The sequence below is a fragment of the Borostomias antarcticus genome (assembly GCF_949987555.1).
Source record: "Borostomias antarcticus genome assembly, chromosome: 18".
In the NCBI taxonomy this organism is placed as follows: domain Eukaryota; kingdom Metazoa; phylum Chordata; class Actinopteri; order Stomiiformes; family Stomiidae; genus Borostomias; species Borostomias antarcticus.
This window is the reverse complement of record NC_140251.1, coordinates 14,631,477-14,659,263: the sequence shown is the minus strand read 5'-3', so window position 1 is coordinate 14,659,263 and position 27,787 is coordinate 14,631,477. Positions and strand designations below refer to the sequence as shown.

General features: G+C 48.1%; 1 protein-coding gene across 1 annotated transcript; it reads right to left on the bottom strand.

The window, feature by feature from the left end:
- Positions 1 to 612: 612 nt before the first annotated feature.
- Positions 613 to 26,352, bottom strand: LOC311320936 (calcium-independent phospholipase A2-gamma-like; the record flags this gene model as incomplete). Its single annotated transcript, XM_084452802.1, has 9 exons — positions 613 to 2,550; positions 4,538 to 4,733; positions 18,260 to 18,454; positions 19,366 to 19,423; positions 19,815 to 19,986; positions 21,809 to 21,903; positions 22,157 to 22,308; positions 23,256 to 23,405; positions 25,219 to 26,352. The coding sequence occupies 9 exons, from the start codon at positions 26,350 to 26,352 to the stop codon at positions 2,273 to 2,275; spliced, it is 2,430 nt and encodes an 809-aa protein (XP_084308928.1). The 3' UTR covers positions 613 to 2,272.
- Positions 26,353 to 27,787: the final 1,435 nt, after the last annotated feature.

Sequence of the window (27,787 nt, the reverse complement as noted above, 5' to 3'; positions counted from 1 at the left end):
ACACACTCTCTCCCTCTCACACACACAGACACCCTCTCTCTCTCTCTCACACACACACACACACCCTCTCTCTCTCTCTCTCACACACACACACACACACACACACACACACACACACTCTCTCTCTCTCTCTCTCTCTCTCACACACACACACAGACACCCTCTCTCTCTCTCACTCTCACACACACACAATCTCTCTCTCACACACACCCTCTTTCTCTCTCTTTCTCTCAAACACACACACACACACACACACACACACACACACACACACACACACACACACAGTGAGAGACAAGGGAGAGTAGCTGGTTGGTTCTTAATGTCTTCACAGGTCTTCATGTGTGCCAGGCAGTCAAAACTGGAAAAACATTACTTTAAAACATTGACAACCAAAAGGCCATGCGTGTCCTTGGCTGAAATGGTGAGCATTAACTGAGAACCTTTGAGACTCAGGTTCTCGAGAGGTAGGCTAACCATCATCTTGTCTAAGCAATAAAGAGTGTCCAGTCAGGGAGGTTCAGTAAGTTAATGGATTTTAATTACATACTGTACACACACACACACACACGCACACATATACACACACATATACACACACGCACACTCCTTACATGTGGAACAATAGGATAATGTCAGGATTAAACTAAACTGTGACAATATCCATGTCCATTTTACCTTGGGTCCCTCAGGAGTGAAGACATTATTTTCACACCAGATAGTTACACAGTCAGCGACTTGTTTTGACAGTTGAAATGAGTCTCAAGTGCGTTTCTTACATTTGCGTTTCTTAAAGCCGAGTCCTCATTAGCTACACTACAGCTCCAGAGACTAAGAACTAAGACTAAGAAGTAGTAGCAATGTAACACACAGCAGAGTCCTATATATCAGAAGCTCTGCCAAACCCGCATGATTCAAGAAATAATACAGTGTGCATACTGTATACAGAACTGGGATGGAGTAAGACTGAAAGACAGCTTCAAGGTAGGATGGGAGATAAAAGGCATTGGATAAGAGGCATTGAAAAGAGCAACACATTGGAGATTGATTGGAAAGTGCTCATGACCCACAGAACATCAATAAAATCAACAGTCATGCAACAAATAAAAAGAAAAAAAAAGAGCGACAGATAAAACCTCTACAACTAAAATTCAAATCCTCTACAGCTCAAAGACACATAGCGAGTCTTATCATTCAAGAGCCTTTTTAATCTTAATGCATTTCCTATCTATAGTTCAATTTAATTCTATGCACAGTCAGGTCATTATTCTAAAGCAGTCATAGAGCGAGGAGTGAGGTATGCAACTTATACGTTCTTATAGCTTTCTCCAGTCTGTGCATTTGTGCAGCAGTGTGCAGGTGATAGCCAGATCCTTTGCTACGTGCCCTTTTAATAATACCATTCATTTATATACAATCTATACAGTATATATGCCAAATATTACAAGCTTATGTACCGATATCAGCATCACCATTATGATGACCTAAGTAAAGGTCATTACTAGCTGCATTGGTGTAAAAAGTGCAAGTTCGAGAAATACTTAATGACCAGTTGTTGCAAAGAGGAATTGTGAGTCAGTTGCATTCTCTGTCCTGTTCTGGTTTACAAGTAAACCCTTGATACCCAACCATCAACTAAGTGGTTTGATGGCTGCCAATCTGTAGTCGTGTGGAAGTCGGAGTTTAGATGCTACGGTAATATTTTAATCAAACGTTACCATCTATTTTCCTATGAAAATAAAATAAATAAAGTGTGAGGATACATTGGTTGTGATAACATATTTTAAAACGAAAACAGAGGTGCTACTTCTGTATCCTCAGCAAACCCCACAGTCCAGAGATACTCCAGCTTAGCTATTAGTCTCTACTTCAACTAGGTTTTTGTATTTTTTTTCTAATCTGGTTTAGACTATATGGAACATTTGTTGGGTACAGTAGACTGACTGTGCTTCACCACAGGAACCTTCCCTGGTCACCTTGTCTTACAGTACTTCCTCTGAACAGAGAGAGAGAATCATCCCTTGTGAGGTGCTGCCCGAGCTCACTGTAAAATGGGTGTAGCATGAACTGGAAAATGCTATCCTAGCTATCAAATCAGACGGGCACAATGTATGGGAGAGTAGGGGTGTGGGGTGAGTTGTATCTCTACATGTGTATTCCAACTAAACTACAACATATTCTCAGAGCCCAAGTGGTTTTCTTCAAGTTCCATGTACGAGTGAGTGTGAGGTACTGTACAAGAGGGCCCAGGTGAAGGTGTGTGTGAGGACTTCTAGAGCCTGGAGGAGATGGAGGGCATCCCGTCATACATGTCTACCCTGAGCTTGGCCCACTCCGCCAGCCTCTGGGCGGGGCTCTTCCCCTGGGTGAGGATGCGGGCGGCCTTCTGCAGCTTCTCCTCGTTCCTCTCCAGGTAGCGCAGGCCCTCCGTCTGCAGCAGGCGGAGCTTCTCGTGGCGACTCTCGTCCAGGGCGATCTCCTCGGTCATGTAGGGGTTGAAGCGGTAGTATGTGTTGGGGGGGAGGAGGGCGTCCAGCATGGTGTGGACCTCTGGAAGGGACATGAGGGGGGAGAGGATGGGAGGGATAAGACTTGAAAAAGGAAGAAATGTCCAGCACTCACGGATAGTCCACAAAGTATTTATTGAAGTTCTTAGCGCGGGCATGCTGCGGCAACTGTTGGTCATTTCTGACAGTACAAAACTTCCCAGGAGACCCGAGCACCTGCACAACTCACTAGGGACCTCAACTGAGCTCGCTGTTCTCAACTTGACCTCACGGCCAAACACCCCTCTTAACACTGCTAGTTTCCACAACACAACAAACGTTTCGGCCAGGGGCCTTCTTCAGTGTTAGGGATAAGACTTGGAACGAAGGAACGAACGCACGCACGCACGCACGCACGCACACACACACACACACACAAACATCAATACATGGGCCTAATGGTACCAATATGGTACCAATATGTGTAAGCAGTTTGAAGTTAGTGTGGGAGTCAGTAGGCCACGCTAGTCAAAGTTCTGTCAGTACTGACAGGACTGCTCTCTTTCAGATTGTTTTGTAACTGTGTGAGTGCCAGAACCAAGGTTATTCTGCGTGTGTGAGTCTGGCTGTTGTTTCAGAGAGTGAACTCCGTCATGGACATGTTCAACTGGAGTAAACCAAACACATGAACGTGCTCGGTCTGGCGATAACGGGGCTGATATGCCTGAAGGAGGCCAGGAGGCAGCCGTTTGTGTCGATGTTCCCCCAGAAAAGACGAGGTGAGTCTCAGGTCAGTTCTATTCTAGGATGCCTCGCTGAATGTTTAACACGGCTGTCTGCTGAGAAACATATCCAGAGGCTATTTGAGGGATGATAGTTGGCCTCCTAAACCACTTCTCCTTTCCTTCACTTCGGATAATCATCGCATCAACTTTCAATGAGCTTTGAACAAACCCTGTGTGAGTTAAGGGTAAAGCAAGTGACATTCTCACAGTCCTTAAATGACTAGAGTTGGACTAAGTTCTTATTGTAAATCAACCATCAATAGTGTAGTTTAAACAGACACTCAATCTTCCTTATCTCTCTCTACACCAGCACAGATGGGGAGCCCTGCTGACAAACACACACACACACACACACACACACACACATACACACACACGCACACACACACACACACACACACACACGCACAAAACGGGGGAGTGAATATGCAGATGAGAGCAGGGGTGTTTTTGAAAGGAAATAGGGCAAATCTGCTCTGTGAGTGTGTTAATCTGCCGCATATGAATAACGGATCCTGATTGGATAGCGGGGGAGTTTAATCCTGAATAGAGGAGGGCCCGGCTGAGAACAGTGTCACACATCTGGGTCACAGCTCCAGGGAGAGGACGGGGACACATTTAGGAGACGCACCGGCCCCTGACTCTGCTAGGGATGTAACGATAACCAGTATAAAGATAAATCGCGATACAATTCGATTACATTTATCGTGTTAAATTATCATTAAAACCGTGTTTGATTACCCTTTGAAAAACTCACTGTGAATACTGTCCAGCATCAACCGAAGTTAGCAACCAAGATGCATTATTTTAATGTTAATGCAAGCAAAAACTATGTATTGCTGCTAATTTTGTGGTTTTCAATATAAAACTTGGTGAAATGATGCATCAGTAGTTTTTGAAAACGTTCAGCACATTTTTTAATACCGCGATAATACTGATAACCGTGATAATTTTGGTCACTATAATCGCGATATGAAATGTTCATACCGTTCCATCTCTACTCAGTCCAGCCTCTGAATGTGTTTGGTGTGATAAGGAAACAGTTGAGCAGCGGCAGGATTACAGCTCATAACAGTAAGAAATCATACAGTATTATTTCTGGGTCAATAACACTGTGTTTAGAAAGGCGGTGCCTCAACAACATTCATGGAGCTTTCTAGAGGTCGATCAGCTGCAGTTGAAAGCGAAGCATACATCACTGGATGAAGGTGATACACTGACTCTTACAGATGTTATGTGCGAGGGTACACGGTGGAGGTCACCTACCCTCGGTGTCGGTGGCACTGCTGATGACGTTGGTGAGCTTGGTCTTGAGGCTGGTGTAGGTGGCGCTGTTCTTGCCGGGGGTCTCGTAGCGACCCGTGCCGAGGGACACCACACACTCCACGGGCGTGTTGGGCCACAGACACGTGCACTCGTGGATGGCCAACGCTGTGGGGTTGTTGACGAGCAAGCCGCCGTCCTGGAGGGGGCGAGAGAGAGATGTTACAATATAACAACATCCACACTTACACACTTACTTACTGAGTGCTCAAGTGGGTTGAGGCAGGTGAACCAAGAAGCTGCTCTTTAGCAGGGAGTCATAATACCATGGAAAAGAAAAAACTAAGGCAGCTCTTCTGGTACAAAATTAAAAAGCCTTTATCCTTGGGCTAGATCATGATGATGATTCATATAAAAATGACTCCATGTTTCGGCACAGATCTGCCCTGACGAAGGCCTCTTGGCCGAAACATCTAGGCATTTAATATCCATACTTATTCAATCATGTTGAATGCTTCGGCTAAAATCATGCGGCGCATCAAAGAGATTGTTTAATTGATGCTTGGTGCGGCGAAAGCTTATTTCGTCGATGTTTTTGTTGTTGTCAGCATTGTACTCTGAAAAGCAGGAAAGGCAACATGCCAATAGACTAAATAATAGAAAACAAACTAACTTTGCATAGAGCAGAATGGAACAGATCAATGCGAGGAGAGTCACACCGCAGTTTCTCTCTCTAGACACAGAGAACACGGACGGCCATGCTGTCGCTTTCTCCCCGACGCTCTTTCTGTCTGGCTTTGGCATCAAGCAGCCATCTAAGAGCCGTTTGGTGTGGATTCACAGTCGACCAGGGGCGATGGAGGGAGAGAGAGGGGGAAGGCGGGGGGCGGGGGGTGCGGGGGTATTGAATAGGCATGAGGCTGGGGGTCTGGGATTCGGGGGAGGGCGCAGGATCAAACACACAGGGGCCCGTCCTCATTAGAAGCCAGCCTGGAGGGTGGGAGCTGAGGGACTTGGGGTGTCTGGGGACTTTGTGTGGTGTGTGTGTGTGTGTGTGTGTGTGTTAGGATAGGTGTGTGTGCATGCCACTGAATGGGGAGGGGTGGGGGGGGATAATGAGAAAGCTCCCTGTACAAATCAGTGCCAGAGCACATGGCAAGATGGGGAATATGAGGGCTGCCTACGAGACGCAGGTCTGTTAATCACCCGAGGAGCGGGACTGAGAAATGGTGTCATCGCCTCAAGGTTCCTGGTAAAAAAGAAAAAAAGATATGGGAGTATGACTGGGGCCGAGCACAGAGTACAGAGCCCAGAGTACAGAGCCCAGAGTACAGAGCCCAGAGTACAGAGCCCAGAGTACAGAGCCCAGAGCCCAGAGTACAGAGCCCAGAGCCCAGAGTACAGAGTACAGAGCCCAGAGTACAGAGCCCAGAGCCCAGAGCCCAGAGCACAGAGCCCAGAGTACAGAGCACAGAGCCCAGAGTACAGAGTACAGAGCCCAGAGCCCAGAGTACAGAGTACAGAGCCCAGAGTACAGAGCCCAGAGCCCAGAGCCCAGAGTACAGAGTACAGAGCACAGAGTACAGAGCACAGAGCACAGAGTACAGAGTACAGAGCCCAGAGTACAGAGCCCAGGGTACAGAGCCCAGAGTACAGAGCCCAGAGCCCAGAGCCCAGAGTACAGAGCCCAGAGTACAGAGTACAGAGCACAGAGTACAGAGCACAGAGCACAGAGCCCAGAGTACAGAGTACAGAGTACAGAGCCCAGAGCACAGAGCCCAGAGCCCAGAGCCCAGAGCCCAGAGCCCAGAGCCCAGAGCCAAGAGCCCAGAGCCCAGAGCACAGAGCCCAGAGTACAGAGCCCAGAGCCAAGAGCCTACACTGACACTGACACTGACCACCGAATGAGCCGAGTATAGTCTCTACTACTCAGTATCACACGCCCCCAGAATCAAAATCTGAATATTAAGATTGCGAGAAAGAAAAGCTCATCTCCCAGGGGAGAGAATCATCGCAGCTTGATCTAATGGCTCAAAATGAGAACGGAGGGAAACTTTTAAAGGGTAAATGGTAAATGGACTGCACTTATATAGCGCTTTTATCCAGAGCACTTTACAATGGTCTCTCATTCACACACCAATGGCGGCGGCTACCATGCAAGGTGGCAGCCTGCTCATTGGGAGCAATTTGGTGTTCAGTGTCTTGCCCAAGGACATTTCAACAGGTAGTCAGGAGCAGCCGGGATTCGAACCGCCGACCCTCCGATCATTGGACGACCCGCTCTACCTCCTGAGCTATGACGCCGCCCCATGTGATCAAATGATCCGTCTTGGTAGACTCAATGAAGAACGTCTGGGGCGAGTCGTAAAACACTCATCGGAAAACGTGTTCATCTCTGGGACCGCGGAGCTGAAGACCAGCTGAATCCTGCTGAAGACCAGCTGAATCCTGCTGAAGACCAGCTGAATCCTGCTGAAGACCAGCTGAATCCTGCTGAAGACCAGCTGAATCCTGCTGAATCCTGCTGAAGACCAGCTGAATCCTGCTGAAGACCAGCTGAATCCTGCTGAATCCTGCTGAAGACCAGCTGAATCCTGCTGAAGACCAGCTGAATCCTGCTGAAGACCAGCTGAATCCTGCTGAAGACCAGCTGAATCCTGCTCTAAGCCTCACAGGACAGGGCAGTCTCACTCATTTTTGCTTCCGAGGATACGAATATTAATCTATTGAATTGCTCTCCACTGAACGATTTTATTATCATTTTCATATAACCCTAACCCTGACCCTGACCCTAACCCTAACCCTTAACTCCTAACCCGTCCGGGGACCAGGCCTGGCAGGGCCGTCGTTTTTCGGGAGGCAATCGTTTCCCCGGGCGATTCTCCGGTGGGGCAGTCAATGTTCCAAGTTTCGTCCAGTCCAGAGCAAAATTAGTTTTGTCCAGTCCAGAGCGAAATTAGTTTTGTCCAGTCCAGAGCTAAATTAGTTTCGTCCAGTCCAGAGCGAAATTAGTTTTGTCCAGTCCAGAGCTAAATTAGTTTCGTCCAGTCCAGAGCGAAATTAGTTTCGTCCAGTCCAGAGCAAAATTAGTTTTGTCCAGTCCAGAGCGAAATTAGTTTCGTCTAGTCCAGAGCGAAATTGTTATGAAATTCGCTCTATGTAGAGCGATTCAATAGATTAAATACATTTTGTTTTTGCTGGAAGGAAAAGTCGTGATATACGGTTGCACAGGAGGCGGGGCTGCATCCGGGTCACGGGAGGCGGGGCTTCGTCCGGGTCACAGTGCATCCGGGTCACGGCGTCCTGCTCCAGTGGGGCCTCTGGCGGCCCAGGGGAACCAACCACGGACCGAGGGGAGGAGACGACATCTGGACTGCCCTCCTCACAGACCATGAAAGAGAGGGAGCGATGCTGCAGCCAGAAGCAGTCGACCCCCAGCTGGAAACGGCTCAGCTCAGCACTTTCCTTATCGCTCGCACCACAGTGGCTCCATTCTCCACGCTCAGCGGCCATTATGGCGACAGTCTTAAGACTGTTAAGTCGGTTGCGGCTTCTTTTCCCTGCATAGACGAGGGACCGTTTTCGAGAATAATATAGTACTGTAGTCAGTGTGGCTGGCAAGAAAGCGAGCACACAGTCTGCAACCGAACCGACAGCAGAACGCTCCAACTTGTCTCAATGGCAGCGCACCTGCTGGAGCTACTGAGCTCAATAGACTCAAATAGTCGGTGCCTTGAAGCGCTGTCTGTTTTTAGGCACTGAGGAGACTCCGTGGTGCTATTTGGAACACTGCTAGGGTTTTGTGCACTGTAGTTCTTTTGGCACAATCAAATATTCAGGAGACTCATTTGCATCCATCATCTCCGTCCACAGCTGTCAGGAATAAACCGTCTGGCTGGGCTCCGCCACACGGAGGCCCGTTGGCAGACTCCTGAGACCGGACCGGACCGGGTCTTTTGGGACACTTTTCATCTGGGATCCATACTTGGAGCGCCGCCACGTTCTCACACAAGGAGTTCTTCAGGCCAGGGCATATTTAGACGGAGGGAGAATGACGTTAGAAACAATGGTCTACTTAGGGGCAAACTGTGCTGGTGAGCTCTGTGAACACAAAGCCGCGACTAAAGCTGCCTGTCAAATACCCAGCATGGCGCGGGTCAAGGGTCACTTCCCTTCATGGGGATTAAGAGCTGTAATGCCGCTCTCGCCAAAAGCCTGTGTCGCACGGCCAGAAAGTGGCACTTCCCAGAGGTCAGGAAGTCCTCCGAAGGGTCCAGCCCTCTCTTTTCACACTGTTTGACACCAGGGCTTTCAGGGGAACCAGAATTTGGGGTTGATACAGTACACACAGTACTGTACATTCAAACTAGGGCTGGGTATCGATTCGAATTTCAAGAATCGATTTCGATTCACAAGGTTCAGAATCGATAATCACGATTCAATTCGATTCGATTCGATATCGATTCGGTTAGTGTTACTAAAACCTGTTTTTTTTAGCTGTTACCTTAATTACATGACTGCCAAGTTATGCAACACATCAGGTCTGGGTATCGATACTGATTTCCAAAAATGAATGAATGAATGAATCATTGAATGAATTAATGAACTATTCATTCCTTCATTTATTCATTCATTCATTAAATAAAAGATCGATTTTGTGATTCATGAATCGATTCTGAATCATTCGATTTGTTAAACCCAGCCCTAATTCAAACGTTAACTCGGTGACGGTGGTGTAGAACTAAGCCAGATACGTTCTCATGTGCTGGTCTCTCTTTCATAGATACCGCAGGGTCCCTCCAACATTCTTCCTCCAATGTTGCCGTTCTCTTCCAGGCACTAATGGCTGGTTTTTCATTTTCCTGTGGCCCGACTACACACAGATTCCCCTTAATTAGGCTTCACATCGCACCTGCGGGACCACGTTTCACTGATGTCAACCTCAGCAATTACACTGAATTATGTATAGCACAGAAATCCTCCCTGCATTAAGTTTCAGAATACAACTCCTACAATGATAAAAGAGACACGCGGAATGGATGGAATGAAGACAATGCCATTTAAGGGAAGCTTATGCTCATTAAAATGATTCAACTGCCATTACGTTTTGGAAGCTTATCTTTATTGCTCCACTTTAAGCCTTCTTAGGGGGGGGGAGGGGGAGGTGATTGGAAGGGGAGAGGGGGTGCTATCGTCGTGATCCGAAAAAGTCATTTCACAGTCGAGAGTATGTCAGCCCTTATTAAATATGACAAACGTCCTGCTAGAGGTGAACGCCCGTCTCTCTCCAACTCAGGGATTTTAGGGCTGTGCTGATTGGTCACAACACAGAGTTGGATGCAGCTCAAAGAGGGGGAGGAAGATTCAGGGTATTCACACACACGCACACGCGCACACGCACACACACACGGTCACACACACACACACACACACTGCATGGTCATTAGGAGTTCCTCTGAAGCTTGTGTATGGCCGGCAGGGCTCTACAGATGGGCCCAAGCCATCCTGCCATGCTGTAACACAAGCCCCTGCCTGAGAGGCCCCTGCCTGTGAGGCGTCTCTCTGAACACACTTTAATTGGAGGAGAGGCTACATAAGGCGCGGGTCATCTGATGCTACACAGCCCGCCACAATGGCAGCTCTGTTTCCTAAGGACCAATCATTCAGTAGATATTCTATGGATCGTTCAGCTGCCAGTCGTATCAGCCGATGGGGACTAAGCCGTCACGTGTCATGAACCATGTTGACCATGTGTTTCCTCGTTCGCTCAGGGATCATTAGACTGCTTACACGCACATACACAGTACCACCTCAGTAAATCCTTCTCAGTGCAATCTAGTAGATCAATCTGATCATGCCATTAATCAAGTGCCCAGATAGCATCTAACTGATCCATACCGTGGCTGTCACCAACCAGGATGAGACAAACAATGGCATTAGTGTGATGAGCAGCAGCAGGTCAGGAGGTCACCATGCCACATTATGTAATTACGCCGACTGGTTCTCCCCAGTGACCTTCGACCCCGCAGGCCTGGCGAGGTCGTAACAAGGTTCAAGTTGTCTTCACAGGCTGGGAATGGAGGAGGTCCAATCTGGGAGGCACGGAGAGAGTAGCAACTGTGGCCTGAGGCTGGAAAAAGAAATTGAGGTCTACTGCTCAGCATCACCTTCACTAGACGCGCGCACACACACACAAGCGCACACACACACTTACACACACATACAAGATTAAGGCACTGAATCATCTCTGCCTGCTATGACCCCTGTGATTGGAGCGTGTGACAACCCTTCAGGTAAATGGATGTGGTTCCCCTCTCTCTCACCTGCATGGTGTGGAATCTCTACAGGCATAAGCAGTAATATCTGCCTCGCTAATTAAGCAATAAGACACTCAAGGTCGTGCTTTACTGTGGTTTACTGGCACGGCTGTGGTGCGGCCGCAGGCGCGACGCGAAGCGGAGAACCGTAGGCACCACAGCCGTGCGAATAACCCACAGTAAAGCACTCCCTCTCGTGTCTTATTGCTTTTATACAACAGCACTGCACTGTCGTTCATTTTATTTTGGAAAAAGACGGGTTTATAGTGTTCAGTCTTGCTTAAATAGACCTCCGCGATACGACAGCTAGTTCCGACTTTGATTACGATTGCTAGGCAACGCGAGTACGAACTACGAGCGATAGGAAGTAGGAATACATTTCGTGATTAACCCAGTGCCATTATAGGGTTTTAAGGAACTGCTTGGAATGCATCTTAGCCAATCACAATGCACGGTTGGAACTAGCTGTTGTACAATATTGCATAAGTATATCTCTACTGTCCATTGTCACAAGCAAACAGATGGGAATGCAATGCTAATTTCCCAGGTGAGCTCAGCTAACCCTAACCCCAGAGCAGAGGGAGTATAGGAATGCATAAATACAGGTATGCGCAAAAACAACTGATTTAATGCAGTTTGGTTTAGCCTTAAAGAGACCTCATTGTGGGCCATTGCAGCAAGAGCCCATGTGAGGTGCAGTGAGGCTGTGCGTGTGTGTGTGTGTGTGCGTGTGTGCGCGTGTGTGTGTGTGTGCGTGAGTGTGTGTGTGTGTGTGTGTGCGTGTGCGTGAGTGTGTGTGTGCTCTGTGAGGGGTAAGGGGGGTAGGGAGGGATAGAGGAAGCCAGACAGGCTTTCACACAGCGGTCAGTCAATGTAATCAGTGGACTGGCCTAATCCTTGAGGAAGTGTGCCAGTGCAATCAAGTGTGTGTGTGTGTGTGTGTGTGTGTGTGTGTGTGTGTGTGTGTGCGTGTGTGTGTGCGTGTGTGTGTGTGTGTGTGATAGAATAGTGATAGAAAGAGCACTGAGCAGGAGAAAGAAGAGTGTGAGCGCGGGTATGTATGTGTGTGTAATAAGTGTGTCTGTGTGTAACCTACCGTGGGGACAGTGAAAGCCTGCCCCTGTGTAGAGAAGAGGGGAGGAGAGAGAGGGCGGGGCCTAAAAAGCCTCCTATCCTCCAGCAGGTCTCGGCTTGCAGGGCAGGACGCAGGAGGAGCAGGCCCTGGTGAGCAGGTGTTGATTTATCTCCTCCTCCTCCTCCTCCTCCTCCTCCCTGCTTCATCCTGGAAGCACTGCGCTGCCTGGGTAGCAGGCCAATCAACACCCCCCTTCCCCGAGCGAGCGAGCGAGCGAGCGTGCGCCCATGCCAAATCATTTCATTTCAAACCTTTATTTATACTCGTAAAGCACTTTCCCTCATTAGTGTTGACGAGTTCGCCATAAAGATGATTCTGATTGATTCCTATGATTTTGATTCTCCAATAACCGAAAGTCCTTCGCTAACGGGGGTCTGTCTCGTTGGTGCCGCTCCTCTCTGAGTCCCCCTCGCGGCGTACCCCTTCGCTCTACCTCACGTGAGTGACAGTGAATGGGCGGCGTGTTAAGTAGCGAGGTGACGGCCTCCATTTTGCCGGCCAGCGAGGCGTCTTTCTTTTTAGGGCGGCACCGGGGGAGGGGGGGGGCCTGAAGGAGGCGGGCACAAACATGCCCCATTCCTCGCTGGCGCCAAGGGAGACGCCATGGCAACCGCGGGCCCTCTCCGTTCCGTGCACGCCCTGGGGGCGTCGACTTCTGAGTGGTCTGCGGTCTCGGGAGCAGAGATAACTGAGGCTTTAATGTGCGACGCGCTCCTCCTCCTCCTTTTGCTTTCTTCCCTCTCCCATGTTCTCCATCTCTCACTCTCTTTCTCCTCGAGGCATACTCCTCCGTGGTTATGGCGACAATTGTTGGGCTGCGATAGCGCCCTGCCTGGCTGCTCCACTTCAAAACGCCTCGCTCCCAATCGCACGCCCTCACATGTCTACCGGCGCTCAGGCCCCCGAATCCGGGGAGGTTTCAAACTGCCAGTCCTGCCCCCGAAATCAGAGAAGGACAATCAAAACGTTCTTCAAACGCTGCTTGAGAATTCCGGCATTCGCTCAGCATGCGGCGCAGTCGTTTTACTGCACCCGGGACACAAAAAGGGGGATTGTGCTGCCCTGGGAGTGAGCGCTACCCTCCGTGGGCGTGGGTGGAACCGGGCGAGATGACTCCCTCGCTGGGGAATCCTCACATCACACAGACGCCACGTTATGCTCCGCTGGCACCCGGCTGCTGAACACCCAGTCAAAGGGCATCTGGCCGGTGGGCTAGAACAGTGGCGTTTCAAATCCCGGGTCGCGACCCTCAGGAGGGCTGCCCGGTTTAAAGAATGTGTGGGCAGTGCCGTAGTTGTACATTTATGAGAGTGAATCGACCGGACTTGTGTGTGTGTGCAGTCCGTCAATCTTTTAGTACGCGTGTTCAGAATAAATATAAATGGACGTGTTGTTGTGCCTCGATATAGAAAAGGCTTCATTGGCCCACGGGAGTGAGAACTCAGAGTTTGACTGTGTTTGATCTAGCTACTCTATGTCATACTGTACGTAGTCTGACTACGGGGGTTCCACAAGGGTCTGTCCTGGGTCCTCTCCTGTTTTCCCTCTACACTACATCTCTGGGCTCTGTCATTTGCTCGCATGGCTTCTCCTATCACTGCTATGCTGATGACACCCATCCAGTCCTGTCATTTCCCCCTTCTGATACACAAGTGGAGACACGCATAGCTGGGTGCTTGGCTGACATCTCGGAGTGGATGACAACACATCACCTCAAGCTCAACCTGGACAAGACTGAGCTGCTGTTCCTCCCGACCCCGACTCGGACTGCGAGGAATCTGGGTGTGACCCTGGATGACCAACTGTCGTTCTCCGCACATATCACATCCGTCACACGCTCCTGCAGATTCATGACGTCAGCCATTAAACCCCTGGAAGTTGTCCAGAAAGCTGCTGCTCAACCACCCCAAGTTCTCCCACACAACTTCCCTCCTCCGTTCCCTACACTGGCTCCCTGTAGCGGCTCGCATCCAGTTTAAAACTCTGGCGCTAACCTACAGGGCAATGAAAGGAACTAGAGGTCGACCGATTATCGGTCACCGATATATCGGTACCCGATATGGCCTCATTTGGCCATTTCGGGTCATATCGGTATCGGTAAAATGTCTTCCGATACACGCCGATAGGAAAAATAAAATGTATGCAAAAAGTACCTGTCTTGGGTCTGTTAAATGCCAAACTGTGATGCCAATGGTGCTGGTATTGTTGTGTCTGTGTCACTCCACTTCCACTACTCCTTTTCAAGTCATTGGTTTAAGAAAGCAGCTGTCTCTGTACTACTGTCACTGGGCTGTAATAATCATAATCATATCGGTGCAAAATCTTTGCACAATCCACACAGAAAAAGGCCAGGTTTTCATTCCAGCTCAAAAATTCACTATATCGGCTGCATATCGGTTATCTGGGATTTCCCCCGCTCTATAATCGGTTATCGGTATCGGTCACAAAAATCCCTATCGGTCGAGCTCTAAAAGGAACAGCTCCCTCCTACCTCCAGGCGATGGTCAAACCCTACACCCCCTCCCGACCGCTCTGTCTGGCCCTGCAGTGGTGGAACAAACTGCCCACTGACGTCAGAGTCGCTGCCCATCTTTCACCACAGGCTCAAAACTCATCTACAATGATCCTCCCTCCTAAGCACCTATTGTATTTTAGATTGCTATTCTTGCACTTTTCCTTCAGCACTAGATTATGCTCTTAGTCACTGGTTTTAGAAAGGAGATGCACTTGTGAGTTCTGGTAAGTAGTAGTACTCCTATTGGATTGGTAATATGCTGCTCCATCGACGTGGAATGAGTTGCAAAAAGACCTGAAATTGCCAGGATTGATCACACTGGGTGAATCCCTTTTAAAAGACTATGAAACCAGTTCTCTTGGTCAGTGCAGCGGTGTCTGATAACTTGCCCTACAACCGATTCTTGCTATGAAAGTATGTCTCTCTGTATTGTCTGTTGTTATATTTCTTTTATTGCTGTAACAGATCACTCTTGAAAAAGAGATATTAATCTCAATGATGCCTATCTGATTAAATAAAGGATTTGATTTGATTGGCTTTTCTTACGTTAAATGCAATTATTGTTAGTTGCTTTGGATAAAAGCGTCTGCTAAATGACTGTTATGTATTGTAATGTAATACGTCTTTAGTTCTAAATGTGCAAATTTCCCAAGTTTCACTGCAGAGCTTCTATGATAGCTGCCACACTTTCGTAAAAGTGCACTGACGCCAAGTCGGACTGCGAGACATCTGGGTGTGACCCCAGATGACAACTATCGTTCTTCGCACATATCACATCCATTACACGCTCTTTCAGATTCATGCTCTACAACATCAGGAGGATTCACCCTTTCCTCGCTGACGAAATGGCGCAGACGCTCATCCAGGCCCTGGTCATCTCCCACCTGGACTACTGCAACTCCCTCCTTGCTGGGGAGCCATTAAACCCCTGGAACTTGTCCAGAAAGCTGCTGCTCGTCTGGTGTTCAACCCCCCCCCCCCAAGTTCACCCACACAACCTCCCTCCTCCGTTCCCTACACTGGCTCCTTATAGCAGCTCGCACCCAGTTTAAAGCTCTGGTACTAGCCTACAGGGCAATGAAAGAAACAGCGCCCTCCTACCTCCACACCATGGTCAAGCCCTCCCGACCGCTACGCTCTGCTACCTCAGGGCGAGGGGTTGCCCCTTCACTCCGAGGCCTCTGATCGGCACGGTCAAGGCTCTTCTCTGTCCTGGCTCCAGTCCGCAGTGGTGGAATGAACTGCCCACTGACATCAGGACAGCAGAGTCACAGAGTGACCGCAGGCTCAAAAATCACCTCTTCAAGGATCCTCCCTCTTAAGCACCTATTGTATTTTCAGTTTGCTATTCTTGCACTTTGCCTTCAACACAAGATTATGCTCTTAGTCACTTGTTTAGAAAGGAGATGCATGTTCTGGCAAGTAGTAACAGTACATTGACTTCTCCTACTTTAAATGCAATTATTGTAAGTCACTTTGGATAAAAGTGGTAGCTGCTTTATGACTCTGATGCAATATAATGTAATGCAGACTGTACAAGCTGGGTGAGGGGGGCAATGCACACTGTTCTCGTGCAAGAGGAGCCAACTCTAGCTAAATAAGCCCCTTCACTGATGAACAATGGCTTGTAATCCTTTCTTTTAATGCTGATATTTTTTCGCTTCTCAACTAAATTAACCTGAAACTACAAGGAAGGGATGATGTTTTTCAGGCACTGTGAACATATATTAGCTCTTCAAAAGTCCCTGGTCCCTGGCACATCTCAGAAGTATAGCAGCCCCTTGGCAGGTGACTCACCGTGAGCCAAAAAGTTAATTTTCACCCCTTGCAGCCACTATATGTTTGCTACTATGATGAAACATGCAGTATTGAAGAAAATGCTGCAGATTGCAGTACGGCCATGCAGAGCAATCAGGCTCATTCCCATTAGTGATCCATGGTATTTTCATGGCTTAGACAAACATTGGTGGATTGCACATACTGTAAAAGTAGTTAGGACCGCATTAGATTCTGTAGAAATATATGGGTCCCCTAAAAAAGGTTTGAAAACCCCTGGTCTAGAAGACCCGGGCGCAATGCTTCACTTGGATTAGAAAATGACATTTTTAAGTCAAAATCATTTCGTTGTTAGTAAAAAAAAAAAAAAAAAAAAAATCGTATTAGCCTGGCCTTACTGAAACACATCATGTGATGTGAGTAAGCTCATATGAATTGACATCAGCAGATTGAAGATTTCTCTTAAGGTTCTGACAGCGTGGAGATGGTGACTAGGCCCTTAAGGTTCTGACAGCGTGGAGATGGTGACTAGGCCCTTAAGGTTCTGACAGCGTGGAGGTGGTGACTAGGCCCTTAAGGTTCTGACAGCGTGGAGATGGTGACTAGGCCCTTAAGGTTCTGACAGCGTGGAGATGGTGACAAGGCCCTTAAGGTTCTGACAGCGTGGAGGTGATGACAAGGCCCTTAAGGTTCTGACAGCGTGGAGGTGATGACAAGGCCCTTAAGGTTCTGACAGCGTGGAGATGGTGACAAGGCCCTTAAGGTTCTGACAGCGTGGAGGTGGTGACTAGGCCCTTAAGGTTCTGACAGCGTGGAGGTGGTGACTAGGCCCTTAAGGTTCTGACAGCGTGGAGGTGGTGACAAGGCCCTTAAGGTTCTGACAGCGTGGAGGTGGTGACTAGGCCCTTAAGGTTCTGACAGCGTGGAGATGGTGACTAGGCCCTTAAGGTTCTGACAGCGTGGAGGTGGTGACTAGGCCCTTAAGGTTCTGACAGCGTGGAGATGGTGACTAGGCCCTTAAGGTTCTGACAGCGTGGAGATGGTGACTAGGCCCTTAAAGCTCCATTATGTAGCGGCCCAGTTTTGGGGGAGGGTTGGAGGAGGAGGAGGTGGGGGAGAAGGAGGAGGAGGGGAGGGTTGGAGTGAAACCTGGAAGACGCCAGGCTGGCAAAACTCCCAACGCAGCAGCTGGGCTTTTTCATCAGCTATTCCCTTTCATTCCGGAGCCTTCCTTCCCCACATTTCCTGCTCCTCTCACCTACAACTACACACACCGCTTCCTATTCACAGTGGGGGTACGCCAGCAGGTGATCCCGCCTTTGATACAAACACACACACACACATTTTGATCTCATCAATGTGTGTGCACGCTCTATGGCGATTTGAAAGGGCATAGTAGCTTGATACGACGAGGAGACAAACTCGGGCAACATCAATGAGTTCTGCTGCTGTTTACCTCCTGGTCTCGCTCCTGGTCTCTCTCCCAGAATGCTGAGTCATGGCCAAGCCCAGCCCTTAGAGGGCTGCAAGGTAAGGAAGGACTGTATTGATCAGTCAAATGGCTGAAAGTGGAGGGGAAGGAAGTGTTTGCTGCTGTACCGTTGGCCTAATGCATGCCTGTTTAGACAGACGCCATTAAGTGTCTCTCACTCTGTCATCACTCGACCTTCGGTCAAAACTCAACTGCCTGGAAACCTGTGCTGACCTGGTGGAAACAGGGCTCCATTTAATCATGCTGCTGACGTTCACCTTTTACCTCACACCAAAAAACACCTCACGTGTATTAGGTTGAGGATATTCTTGTTTAAAGCTGAACATAGGTGACCTAGTGACACACTGGAGTCCATAAGCTCACTAGGCCCTGTAATAATATTACAACCTCAGCTGTGAACCATCACAAAGCCTGTCAAAGTCAAGTGTGTCGGCCCCGCCAGGCCGAGGGCCCTGCTGGAGCCCCGCCGGTGCTTGACCCCGGGTCTCACCTGGTGGAGGTCGTTGCCCAGGGAGAACTCCTGGAAGTACCCGGGCGCGGCCGAGGAGGCGCGGAGGGCCTGCCACAGCTGGTGCTGGCAGCTCCCCAGGTAGTGAGACCGAACCCCGGGCTTCAGGTTGTAGTTCCTGAACACGTAGGCCTTCAGAGGAGTGCCCCGGTTCACGATGGTGCTCACTGCTGCCACCTGCAGGCGACACGGGGCGATACATGACATTTTTCCACTTGGCTTGGTAATCTGGTTCTGATATATAATATGCAAGTCATGTAAGTCTGAGAAACCATATTTCAACTGAACATGCAGCTATTCCCGCTGCTGATGCGATAAACAGACTGTAGCATAGAATATAAATTATGCAATGGAAAACCAGACATATGGGCTCTCCAGCACCATACGAGAGTACACCCAGTACATGACAAGTTTCTTTAAACTTTTAAGACAAGACTAAGCAGATTACACCTCTACAAGATTCACTTCATGCCATAAGCCTAGTTAACACCAGCGATGAGCAACAAAGCTGACGATGAATTATGTCCCAGCCGCGCTAAAATGGTAAAAGGTAAATGGACTGCACTTATATAGCGCTTTTCCACCTTAGCGGCACTCAAAGCGCTTTACAATGGCCTCTCATTCACCCATTCACACACACTCACACACCAAAGGTGGTAGCTGCCATGCAAGGTGCTAACCTGCTCATTGGGAGCAATTTGGGGTTCGGTGTCTTGCTCAAGGACACTTCGACATGTGGACAGTCGGAGCTGGGATTCGAACCGCTGACCCTTCGATCATTGAACGACCCGCTCTACCAACTGAGCTACAGCCGCTAAAACCCGCTAATGTGTATGAAATGCGCTATACAAATAAAGTTTGATTTGATTTGAAAAGGCGTCTGTCTTCCACAGCGTTAGTGTGAATTGTGAGTGCAGTAGCGGAGGGAGAGCAGAGAGGTGGGGCTTGTGAGGTGAGGCTGTTCAAGAGAGTCAGACAGAGGCTCCGTCCGGTGACCTCATTATGAAGGGTCACAGGGGTCGTCTGCCCGGCCTGCTTGCCAGCTCCCTCGACACTCGGAGGGAGTCACGGCGTGTTATCAAGCTCACCTTTGGGCATTTGGGGTTTCTCGACGTCTCCACCATGAGGTCAGAGCCCATTTTCTCTCTGCGGGAGACAGGGGGAGCTGTGTTACTCGCTGTTGATACAGGTGCACTATTCGGTGATGAGTGCTCACAGATTTTGTCCATATGGTCTTAGAGTCATGCATGATCATAGAGGCTACATAGAATGTCATTTGTGTTCTCTCTGACATCACATACAGTGGACAACATGATGAATGGACATGAAGATGCCACATACTGTACTGTAATACGCTGAGTAGTTGATTCAGCTCAAATGAAAACTCTGTGCTGATCTCATGCTGGAACCTCTCATCTTAGAGGTATCTGTGGAGGTTGGTGGACAGACAGACAGACAGACAGACAGACAGACAGACAGACAGACAGACAGACAGACAGACACAGACAGACAGACAGACAGACAGACAGGGTCTCACTTGAGTATGTTCTCCCAGGGCTCGCTGTCATAGAAGGCGTGATTCCAGCCCATTTTCATCGTGCCCACGATGACGTTCTGTTTGAAGACGTCAGAACCCAACTTCCTGTAGAGGTCGTCACACTCGTCCAGAGGGATCTGGAACACGCCAAGCATGAAGCCCAGAATGGCACCTGAGAGGACACACACACACACACACACACACGCACGCAAGAGTACTTGTAATTGATGGCTAAAGAATTTCACAAGAGAATGCCAACAAGAATCAGAATTGCCAACAAAGGACCCAATCTCATTCTTTCATTCTACTTGGAGCTAGCCTGAGTCTGGGTTAATTGCCTGATGGATAATCCATTATGGGTATCATTACGCAGGGATGATCCATCCACCGCCACAGGACAGGATTAAAATGGCCATCCAGTGATATCGACTAAAGGAGCTGAATTCACTTGACAGACCATAACCAAGCCACGCTTTCTCTCTCATTCCTCAGATCCACATGGACTGACCCCCTTTAAACCATCCCTAATTTACAGGCTATCTGAATACCACCAGTTCTTACTAAACCCAGCCCAAACCAACTGGGATTCGCTCAATCAATGCGTGTCCAATGTGTGTGGGGACCCATCCCCTCGGAGTTCTGTCTGGGGTGAGAAGCTCGGCCAGCACCGGGGTTAATGGCAGCTTGGGGTTCGGCCATGAAGATTCAAGAGACCCCCCCGCCCACCCACCAGGGACCCAGGCGTGCAAGCCTTGACCGGGCAGCCTAGATGTGGCCCAGATGTGTTCTTAATGTGGGCTTTTCTCTTCATCTACAGCTCTGAGGGGATTAGGGCTTCGCTGAAACATGCACCGGATGGAGTGTGGCCGCGACGCACACTGGCCAATGAGAGAGCGAGGCTGGCTTCCTCCAACTGGACAGGATTAGTGAGACATGAAAGGGGGAGAGAGAGTGGTCAGGGGAGAGAGGGAGTTTTGGTGGCAGCTGCACTGCATTCGTTTTCTGTGTGCTGTGCTGGGGAGGAAACAGACAGGCAATGAACCTTCTGGGAGCGCCTGAGGCAGACATGGTGAACAGCGCCCCTCTGTGGTGACTCAGTGTACCTTCAAATAACTGACAGGCACGGCGATTCTATAAATACATAGCATGCAGGCAGCTGACGCATTTTATATCACAGTCATGCTCCTTTGTTCAGCTGCCAGATGTTGGAATGTGGTTGTTCTGTATACAACTAAGCTCTTCAGGAGAAAAATATGTAGAGCCTAAATAATGCAAATAATAAAAGAGAAAAAACAAAGATTTGACAGGGATATGCTCTCCATGTTAATGGTCTTGGGTTCGAGCAGGGTTTTGAACACTGGTGTGACCAGACAAGTACAGAGCAGGAAATGGGTCAGTGGAAAATGGGCTCAATCTGGTCCAGGGCTCCGGGTTCCACTCTGTTTGCTTTACTCCACCTCCACCCTGCCTTCTCTCTCTCTCTCACACACACACACACACATACACCCCCCCACACACATACACACACACACACACACACACACACACACACACCTCCACCCTGCCTGTCTGCTTCCTTCTCTCTCTCTCACACACACACACACACACACACACACACACACACACACACACACCTCCACCCTGCCTGTCTGCTTCCTTCTCTCACACACACACACACACACACACACACACACACACACACCTCCAGCCTGCCTGCTGTCTGCTTCCTTCTCTCTCTCTCGCTCTCACACACGCACACACACACACACACGCACACACGCACACACGCACACACGCACACACACCTCCACCCTGCTGCCTGCTTCCTTCTCTCTCTCTCTCTCTCTGATACACATGAAGACACACACACACTCTCTTTCTGTCTCTCTCGCTCTCACACACACACTCTCACTCGCTCACTCGCACTCGCACTCACAAACACAAACACACACTCAACTAAAGACCCAGGCCAGAAGCAGAGCAGGACGATGTACCTGTGCTGACACCACAGATGTAATCAAAGAGCTGGTAGATGGGTTTGCCTGTCAAGGCTTCCAGTTTGTGCAGAGTCTGAAGGGCAACCAGTCCCCTGAAAGTTCAGACACAGAGAAGACGCACACGTGCACACACACACACACACACACCATGAGATAATAACAACTGAGAGTCAAGGTAACACGGAGACAGAGAACACAGTTAATTGAGAACATTGACATTGACTGAACTTAAGTTTACAACAAATACGCTCATACACGCACGCACGCACACACACACACACACACACACACACACACACACACACACACACACACACACAACACACACACACAGAGACACTATACCTGGTTCCCCCTCCATCTATGGACAGAACCCGTATGCCTCTGCCTTTGACAGGGTTGTTGTAGCCCACCAGAGTGAGGGCCTGTCTGACGGCTGACTTCAGGGTGGGGTCACTGGCTTGTCTGAGGCGCAGCAGGCAGGGGACCAGCTTCTCCTGGGGGGAACACATGCACCAAATAATCAGGAATTGGGGAGAGGAACGGAAGAGTGAGTCTTATCATCCTTCATCAACCCATCATAATCATGCGTGGCTTGAGTAGGTTATACATAGAGTGACTTACTGAAAAATAGGGGTGGGAATCGGTAGTGATCTCATGATTCGATTTTGATTGTTGGGGTCATGATTTGATTTCAAAACGATTTGATTTTCGATGATGATTATCAATGTGATAGATTCAAATTTTCAATGACTTTTCCACCATTTGATTACAGTAACCCATTAAATACAATCCAAGTGCAAAATTATTGCACCTCTATTGGACTGCCAGCAAACATAGTACAACATTTTGAAAAAATGTCTGTAACATTAGTGCAAAAAATAGACTGAAATCCAAACTGGGTGAAAACAGAATTCTCTGAATCGATAATCGTAGAATTGCAATTCTTACATGAATTTGACCACAACCTCTACTAAAAAACGTCCTGATGCCCAGATCTGAATATCCACAGAGCCCTGTGGCAATGGGACAATGGCCTTGAGTGAAAATAGGTTGAGGGGAAATGGGCTGTAAAGTCCTCAAGTCCCAGAAAAGGGCCTGTGTGATTTAAATATTACATACTGTAGAGAAGGACAGCTACTGAACAGCACACATAGCAGCGTGAAGCATAAACCGTTGCAACAGCAAAACATGACATTTGGAGGGAATTTAGAGGACATAGTACAAACAGCAAGACCAGCAGAACTGCTGAAGCAGATTCTGGCCAGACATAACACGATTGTGCATGTATAAATGACAGGACAGTCAGAACAAAACCAACTGCTCTCTTTGAGTAGTGTCGGAATGAGTGTTTGATCTTTTTGGCCCACTGCTGAAGCATATTCTTTCCAGGGAGAGAAAAAGGGACGTGTGGATACAGACTACATTACCCAGAAGCACTAACCTTGATAGCTGCACCTCGCGTCTCTGGGAACTCCATGAGATGGTAACTGAGGTCCTCCACCCTGCTGATGTACAGCTTCACATCAGAGGCTCTGTGTAGAGCCTGGACCAGGGCTCGGGTTCGGCTGTCCACACTCACCCTGGCAATAATCTAAGAACAACAAACACAGAAAGACCAAAATCAAGTTACAGCCTGCCTGAATCATCTTCTAAGACCTAGCAAACATCATCTTAGCCTGTTCTTTGAACTGAAGCTGCACTGAACTGAGCCGTCAGCTAAAGACTAACATGCATATCAGGTTACTTACCAACCATGATGTAGCCAACCTATATTTAGACTATATGCATAACTTTGAGACCATGACAATTAGACTTCAGAGTAATTCCTTCCTCTCCATATCTCTATAACATATGGCTACTCATAGTTAGGGATGAGATGGCATGGATTTTTGCATTACGGTACGGTATCTACTGTAGTTACACGGTACGGTTTACGGTATTTCACCTCCCCAACACACATAAAAAAAACTATTATTTTACTTTGAAGGAACTACAGTGCAACACATGATGAAAAATACACACTATTGTAATTAAATTCAGTTTATTAATATCAAGCTGATATTAAATTCCAAAATTAATTGTTGCAAGCAACTTGAAATGTGAAGTTTCAGCAGCGCATTATTGTGTAATACCGTAAACGTAATACCGTAAACACAGGGAATGTCACGGTTCTAATACCGTGGACATTTTATACCGCGGTTCACGGTTTTACGGTATACCATCTCATCCCTACTCATAGTCTCATTCCAGATTTATTACAGAGGAGTTATTTTTGAAGAGGGATTCTAGGAACCCTCCAGCTAGCATACGAATGAAACATCACACGCAGCACTGGTAGGACCCATCAGTATTGGCACCCTTCCAAAGTATGTACACAACACACATACACACAGCTATGCATTCTGGGTACGTGCCCTACACTCAAAAATGGGCACTGACTAAATGACACATTGTTGGTGTCCGGACAAACCAAGGGCAAAGTCAAACTAACAAAGCAACAAACATAGTAAAAGTTTGTAAATGTCACTTATGTAGCGCTTTTATCCAAAATACTTTACAATGGCCTTTCATTCACCCATTCACACACACCATGTTAAGTGCTAGCCTGCTCATTGGAGCAATCTGGGGTTCAGTGTCTTGCCCCAAGGAGCCGGGGTGCAGTAGTAGTAGTACTGTAGGACTTCCTCAGTAACGTTTTGGCCCAAAATCTGACCTAATACTTGATAATTAAAGGACCATACCGGTCTAAATATGATTTGATCTCCTAAAACTACTCACCCAACATATATCACATTACCGCAATCCATTTTCCGAAGTGATGCTCACATTAAAAGATATTTGCATTTTCGCGTTTTACTTACATTTCAAAAGTTGAACGTGATGGCTTCAAAACCTATTTTTAAATTGTTCCCTTGTTGCGCTGACAAACGCGCCCTGGTTAGTTTAAAATATTTTTCAGTAGTTCTTATTTTCGTTTTAACCCTCTTTGCACAGCCTACGCCAACGGTCTGTCTTCTTCCTGTTTACATGGCAGCCGTTGCTAGGAGCGCTGGGTAGAGAATCTAGCGTAGGTGGATTAGAGAATATAGCGCAGGAGTTTAGCAGATTAAAGCGAAAATAATATAAAATAAAAACTACTGAAAATTATTTGAAACTAACTGTTGCAAGTTTGTCAGCGCAACGAGGGAACAATTAGAAAATATGTTTTAAAGCCATCACGTTCAACTTTTGAAATTTAAGTAAAACGTGAAAGTGCAAATATCTTTTAACATGAGCTTTGCTTCAGAAAACTGACTGCGGTAATGTGATAAACTTCGGGTGACTAGTTTAAGGAGATCAAATCATATTTAGACCGGTATGGTCCTTTAACAACAAATATACACTGTAATGCAGACGAGACATACCTTCTCCCTCTGAAGCAGCAGTCTCCTGGCTTTCTCTTCGTCAACCTTCAGTTCCTTGCTCACCATGGACTCCACTGGTTTCGCGGGTCCTTCGGCAGATGGAGACTTCTCATTTTCTACAGCAGCACTTTTGGGTTCTGACCGAAATTTGGGGACCAGGGGAGTGATGTAATTTCCTAAAAAGGCCTGGACAGTGGGGCCTGAGTAGGAGAGGTAGTGCCCAATGATGCCCTTCTTGGGGGAAGATGCAGCAGGTGCAGCAGTAGATTCGGACACAGAAAGGAGCTCACTAGGTTCACTGGAAGGAGAAGAGTTATCGCAGTCATTTTGTTTGTTGTCCGCAATCTTTTCATCGGCCTTTGTGCTGGTTCCAAAGTAGGCATTCACGTGGTGGGCCAGGTAGTTGAAAGTCTCATCCAGGTTCACAAAGAAGGGGCTGGGGTGGAAGAGCGGGGTAGTCTGTTTGTACACGGCGGTGCTGTTGGACATAGTCTCTGGTGGTTTGGCCTGATCCACCTTCGTCTCTCGTGGTTTGGGTTGGGCCTGATCCACCATCGTCTCTCGTGGTTTGGGTTGGGCCTGATCCACCATCATCTCTCGTGGTTTGGGTTGGGCCTGATCCACCATCGTCTCTCGTGGTTTGGGTTGGGCCTGATCCACCATCGTCTCTCGTGGTTTGGGTTGGGCCTGATCCACCTTCGAGGCTCCAGTGGTTTTGACTGGGGTAACAACGCGCCGGAGTCTCTTCTCCCTCAACTCACTGACACTGGGGACTGGTGCTGTGACATTTGACTGGGTAATGTTAGGGGCAGCAGTGCTAGGTGTGCCAATGATGGGCGTAGGGGCAGGTGTGGCAGCAGGAGCAGTGGCGGAAGTGGTGACAAGGGTAGAAGTGGGGGGAGTAGCTGTAGGAGCAGGGGTAGGGATCGGGGTGGGGGTTTGGGTAGGGGCCAGTTCTGGGTTGGCTTTACTCCCCTCAGCCTGTGCTGCGACCTCAGGGATAGCTTCCTTTCCAACCTCTTTCCCTGCCTGAATGGCATTGAGTTTGAGTCGAGCTATCTTGGAGAGGAGGTCGGAGTGTGTCCCACTCACAGCTTTGGAGACGGAGTCCAGAGTGCTCTTGATGCGCGACATGTGTTGACTTAGACCAGACCAGCGTGAGGCTGAGGTGTTCAAACAGAAGGTACTGGTGTGGAGGCCAAGTCTGTGCCTCAGCTGGCTAACTCTGAAAAGCCACCCCTTGCGTCTTCGGTTCTTTGAGCTTTGGAAGTGCTTCCAGCCGTGATAGCCAACCTTGTGACTAAGAGACTGGCGTGCATGGAGCCTGTAAGGAGGGGTTTGCAAAGGAGATAATGGAAGTAATCCTGGTCTTTGAACTTGTGTACGCCACAAGTTAACCGCTTGACTCACTTTAAGCATCCAGGTATCTGGAGCCCATCCAAGAGTCATTCCTTTCCGTCTTTGGCGACAGGTTTCATGGGTTTATTCCAAAGAAACAATATACTCTTTCTTCAATAAGCTGATGGACAACAAAAACGTGGAAGAAATTAAACAAAATAAATGCATGACACATGCATGAATTAATACAAGTCATAAATAAGCACTATTTCACTGGATTAAGGTTAGATGAATTAGAGTAGTTTGAAGGGTTAGTGTGTTTTTTTATGAACAGACCATCAATCCCCATACTGTATACGTTATCCCCCACACACTCAGATTATAGCCTGGACAACAAAGTTCACGGTTGCAAGTAACTCAGTTACTAAGTTCAAATGCCTCCATGACGAGAAAACTACCAAGCTAACTTACATTAGCTGACAAATTATCTCACTGTTTTATACAATAACGGTTTACGTGACCGATCTAACCCACTAGCTGGCTAATGCATATTGACTGAATTAACTATACAGTTAAACTGGCCAACCGTCACATCCGGGCTATTTATAACCGATTTGAGTTAACTAGCTCGTGCTAACCATGGCTAGCTCAACACACTAGCTAGCCATCATCAATCTCATTCCCAGAACAAAAAGAGGCAGCAGAGCAGATGTTGGTCATATTATAACATACCAGTGTCTCTCAAACGGCTTTAGAAACTAGTCCTGATTGTCAATGTAACTCGAATAATATATATTATAATAATATGTATTGAAACCACGAGCTAACGTTTACGTGGTGCTAGCCAGCAATGTGACGTCACTCGGCGGGCTGATCTCTTGACACCGCCAGAGAGAAAAACAATGATCACGTGGTCTTTGATCTGATCTGCGATTGGTTGTTCGTTGACGTGCCCCTCGCGTGTCTATTGGTTAATACAGCTTCTGGAAGGAAAAATTCTTCTACGATTTGAAAGCATGGAGGTATAATATAACTGGAGACGGCATTGAAAATGGCTGCCTATTCATTTCAATGAAAGTTGCTCACCGGCGCATGAAGCCATTTGACGTAGTGGCCAAAGCCCGGTATTGCAAGTCAAATCAAGGCATGCGGCCCAAGAACCCTTATTTCCCATGTTAGTGGATGATGATAGATAGGGCTAGAAAAGGAAAACAAAATTTTTCTGGGTATC